Below are 5,058 nucleotides of genomic sequence, written 5' to 3'. Positions count from 1 at the left end.
ATATATATATATATATATATATATATATATATATATATATATATATATATATAATAAAACTCAGAAACTATATATATATATAGCTTTATATAGTTACCACTTAGATACAAAAATAAATGTAATATATACATATATATACATTTATATATATATATATACATATATATATATATATATATATTATGTAAGAGTGAATGCTAATGTACGGTATGCAGACGGCGGATTTATTTCGACAGGATGTACTAAAATTGTTTTTATTTTAGGCTATCGGTTTTATAAACACAATCAAAATGTGACGTCATGAAAGCTGTTACTAAGATTCATCAATTTTTGATTTGTACAGTTGTATCAAATGACTTTGTGATTTTATACGTCGTAGTGCTTTTACGGTATTTTGTCTGCGTAAATCGATTCATGACGTCAAAAGCATAGCATATGGCTTGATAAAACCAAAATAAACATATGGAGATAAAAATGAAATCCCAATAAAGATTTAACTCAGTTTCATGTATCATGCTTTACTTTGAAATCCCGAAAATGTTTCTGTATTGTCAATGTTCAAATTCCTGTTTTTTAGTAAATCTATTCATGACGTAACACACACGTGCTCGATACAGTCTATGAACAACCGTCATAGATGGTAAAGAATATCATAATTATTCATCTTTACTATCAACTTCAGACGTTGTAACATGAAAACAAAGTTGTTTGTGCACGCATGCATGCATTTTCTTATGTCACGCTGTTATGTTGCAATATTGAATCATATTCAGTTGGGGTGGTGTGGTGTGGGTATGGGGAATATGTCAATTCGTTGGTGTGGAAATTTGTCACTAAGTCAATATTACTCAAGTATAACAATTGATAATAAGAGGACGGGGATAGAGAGGGTTACAGCAAACATAACATCGTGTGCCCCGACCAAGAGAAGCTAGTGCTTGGCCTAATTATATTCTTTTAACCTTGTTATGCAGGTGTTTCTTCTGTGAGTCGCCGCTCAGTGAGTCGGTCCGGTTGTCAAAATTCAACGTATCTGTATATACAAGAGTGTGTTGAAAAATGTCCCACTGGCTATTTTCCAAATGCAGACAGTTTGACTTGCCTACAATGTAGCGCACCCTGTCAAACCTGCACGGGTACTTCAACGAAATGCACAAGTTGTATTGCGCCAAAGTATCTAAAAGGCGACAAGTAAGTTGATCAATAATAAGTTAATTACTTTCTACTCATCGACAAATTGGTCATGATCATTGAAACAAACGTATACAAAATCTGTAGTTCTTGTTATATTGTTGATCATTGCAATGCAGCACTGCGCCTTTCAGTTTTGAATATTATCAGTAGGCCTGTGTATTTATTGCGATTCATTAAGTTGATCTGATCCATGATTACTGTATTAGCAGAAACTGGAGTTGAATGGTTTTATACATAGGCCTACTCGTCAAACAATTTTAGGGTATATCTATAGAATGGGCATCATCATCATTTCGCCGAACAGCAATTTCGCCGAATTCGGTAGAGCAGAGTTACACAATACAGCTGGGCGTTATTTGGTCATTCCCGCCAAAATATACACAAGCATGGAAATACACAAGTAACGACAAGTTTCTCTGGTTGGTTAATACCTCCATGGTTAAACATTGAACAAAGAGAACAATCAGAGAGACGGATATGTGGAATTTGTGGTTGCCTCCTAGTTTTCTATGAGGATATAAAGGCCATTGAAATAACCAATGGTTGAACCAATTATAACCGCTCCCCATATTTTTTTCCCCAAGCAATGTAGTGTAAATATAGGCCTACCTCAAAGAATTTCTTGTAATGGCACAGCCCGTACTTATTCATTATCTTTATGGTTATTCTGAATTCTATGTTGAATGAATAAATGAAACAAATAATTATTATAATTATATAATATATTTTATATACTGTAAATATATATTGTTTCTTCCTTAAAATACAATTATAGTATAGGTCTAAAATTATATTGAAATAAATTATTGTTATTATTTATTATTTACCAACTATTTTTCTTTACAGTTGCGTAAACAATTGTTTTCCGATGTTATCTAAGGGGCCTGCCAGAAGCAGTGTACGACTTGTAGGAGGGGCATCCAATTTCGAGGGTAGGGTTGAAGTGTACCACAACGGGCGCTGGGGTACAGTATGTGATGATGGATGGAATATAGGTAACGCCAATGTCGTCTGTAGAGAGCTACAACTAGGTAAGCAAAACAATCACTTGGTGGTTACAGTGCCTTGCCTTCCAATCCCAGCTTCCTAGGTCCAACTCTGCTCCCTAAGCCTCATAATGAGTTTGTGTAAAGTACTTGTGTGTAATGTTTGTCTTGTGGAAGGGAATGCCACGCCACCTACATGGCAGTAAGGATTAAAGAACGGCTTGATCTCATGTAAGCAGTAAGCACACAGGCCTACGTTTACACGTTAAAATTCTCGGAGGAAGAAAATTGATATTGGTGGATTATACAATATAGAAGTATGTTTATAATAATGTGACGTCATGAATCTTGTTCTTTTTTTTTCTCGCGGCAGGGGACGCGCTTGAAGCTGTGACAGCCGCTGATGTAGGCTTTGCTCCTGCATCCACTAGGACACCGATTATGCTTGACAACGTTAACTGCCAAGGCAAAGAAAGTAAATTAGAATTTTGCGTGCCTACTCTGTCATGGGAGCTTCACAACTGTGGCCATAATGAGGATGCAGGTAATAATCTTTGGTAATAATTAACAAAACTTTAAAATTTGAATAATTTTGCAGTAGTTTTTAGGTAGTGACGTACCGTATCGTTCGCAAATAGGTATCGTTCTAGCACAGTGATAACTGGTCTTCTCTAATGTGGTCCACAGGTGTCCGTTGTTCAGGTCCTGACCGTTCCCGGCTATGTGTGTCGTCATGCGGCGATGGATATTATCGCGTGCCGAACAGTAACCAATGTCAATTATGTTCGGAAGATTGCCGAACGTGTTACAAAGTGGAAACGCATTGCTTAACTTGCTCGCATCCGAGATTTCTTGACGGTAACAAATGCGTCGAAATCTGTCCCGCTGGTTACTATGGCAACCTTGATAGTCGTACTTGTAAACCGTGTAATAGTAATTGTCGCAACTGTGAAAATGGTATAAATAATGATATTTGTACCAGTTGTCACGACGGTATGTTTCTAAGCGACCGAAAGACCTGCATCGAAAGTTGTGCGCCCTACCTTTCCAAGAATATGCCAATTCGCTTAGCAGATGGCAACACACCATTTGAAGGACGTGTGGAGGTAATAACACTTTCTTTTTTTTTACTATTTTTGAATCCGACAATCAATCAATCGATCGATAAAAATCAGTCAATTAATTGATGATTAAATATCGATCAATTCTTTAATCAATCAATTTATCGATTTGATCGATTCATACACCGATTCATCCATCCAATCAAACACATCACGTGGCCAACTCAGAACCTACCTCAATCGCTCATCCGAAAACCCTATCGCCAACTCACCGATCAACCAACCAACCAACCAACCATCTAACCAACCAACCAACCAATCAATCAATTAGTCAATCAAACAATACCTGTTTTAGCTGACCTGAATTATAATTATTAATTGTTTTATATCTTTTCTCCATGTGCATTTTGAATGATAAACTCCACCACGTGTAAATACTATTATTTGTTTACTATTATTTGTTTATGTTTTGATTGGTGCATTGTGGGCCAGGGTGAACGTTTTGTAGGTCAAACGAGCTCTCCATGGTCGAAGACATGCGATGAATATAGTGTGGTGGTTTTTTCTCTTTTGGGATTGAAATTTCCGATTAATTTGCTTATTTTGTTACAGTAAAACTAAGTAGTAACACACAAAAGGCTATGGGAAGCATGATGATAATGCAGCACATAGTGGGATGTTTGACGTTAGAAATTCTAGGGCTAGGCCCAGCCGTGGAATTTTTTTCCTAACAATAGTCACACAGTCTGCTTAGTCTAGGCGTTGCACCAGTCTCCGTAAGTCACTTCGAGAAGAGCTATCCTACTGTGGGGCTACTGTTGGGAGCCAGCGCTTTAGTAGCCTAGAGAACTACCCTTACATAGGCAGTTGATAGCTTATGATGTGCCTATTTATTACGTAATACTCTAATAGTAGTAGAGCCTAGGCTACACCACATTGCTGTTCTGTACATTGGAAGAGTCAGATGAAAACAATTTTTATTTTGTTTGTAAAAATATGGAAATTTTTAGTAGCTGCTATTTTGGGCTGCAGCCATCCAGATGATGTGTTTTCCTTTTACTTGTCGTCCAAAAAGAAACAACCCAGTTCAGATATTTAAAAAAAAATGAATTTCAAACATGTACCAGAGAGTAGGCCTAACAATAATACGCCTTTTTCACGAATCGGTAGACAACTTGAAGTGATGACAAACATTGCGAATCAGCGGTGCGTAACCAACAGAAATAAGATAAGCTTTTGGGCTGATTTTCTGACATCATGTTATTTAAAAAATCATAACTCCATAACGGGGCGTCGTATCCAAAAAGTGTTTCCAGGAAAATGTTCTTAAAAGACCAGTCTACACCACTATATGATGAAAAAAAAAATTGAAAAATTTTTTTGACCTCTAAAATCAAGATTGAAAAAGAAAAGCCTATCTTAGTAGTGTATTAAAATAGGCCAATGCATTACAGTGCAGTAGCATAGGACTTTCGAGTTGTTACTGTTCCAAGTAGTGATAATATACATATTTCTCTTCTTGTAAAACTTTTTTTTTTTATTTGATTTTCATACAAGAGTATTTTTATGAAATATATGATAATCTAGATTATAAACTACTCTTTAGGTTCTATATTATATGGGAGTGAACTTTTAATCAATTGTTGATTTGTTAATTTTTAACACCTTGGTGTTTTTTTTGTGGCACTTTCTACACAGTTTTGTCCACAAAGAAGGGTTTGGTGTTTTTGTTTGAATTGTATACCCACCACGTCTTCCTCTAATTTTACCCAATTTTCTGTGGCTTATGACTTATTACACCTCATTCTTAATCGTCT

The 5,058-nt window shown here is 36.1% G+C and overlaps 1 protein-coding gene across 1 annotated transcript in view; it reads left to right on the top strand.

The window, feature by feature from the left end:
- Positions 1-4,877, top strand: part of LOC117100786 (scavenger receptor cysteine-rich domain superfamily protein-like) — a 6,954-nt gene extending 2,077 nt beyond the window's left edge. Inside the window, exons 3-7 of the mRNA XM_033240603.1 lie at positions 975-1,191; positions 2,041-2,225; positions 2,554-2,724; positions 2,868-3,286; positions 4,848-4,877. Of these exons, the coding sequence (XP_033096494.1) occupies positions 975-1,191; positions 2,041-2,225; positions 2,554-2,724; positions 2,868-3,286; positions 4,848-4,877 (1,022 nt within the window). The remainder of the gene's footprint in view (positions 1-974; positions 1,192-2,040; positions 2,226-2,553; positions 2,725-2,867; positions 3,287-4,847) is intronic.
- Positions 4,878-5,058: the final 181 nt, after the last annotated feature.

Source organism: Anneissia japonica, unplaced genomic scaffold, assembly GCF_011630105.1.
Source record: "Anneissia japonica isolate Jap-2015-1 unplaced genomic scaffold, ASM1163010v1 scaffold670_len1213532_cov191, whole genome shotgun sequence".
Taxonomy (NCBI): Eukaryota; Metazoa; Echinodermata; class Crinoidea; order Comatulida; family Comatulidae; genus Anneissia; species Anneissia japonica.
This window is presented reverse-complemented; position numbering and strand designations above follow the sequence as displayed.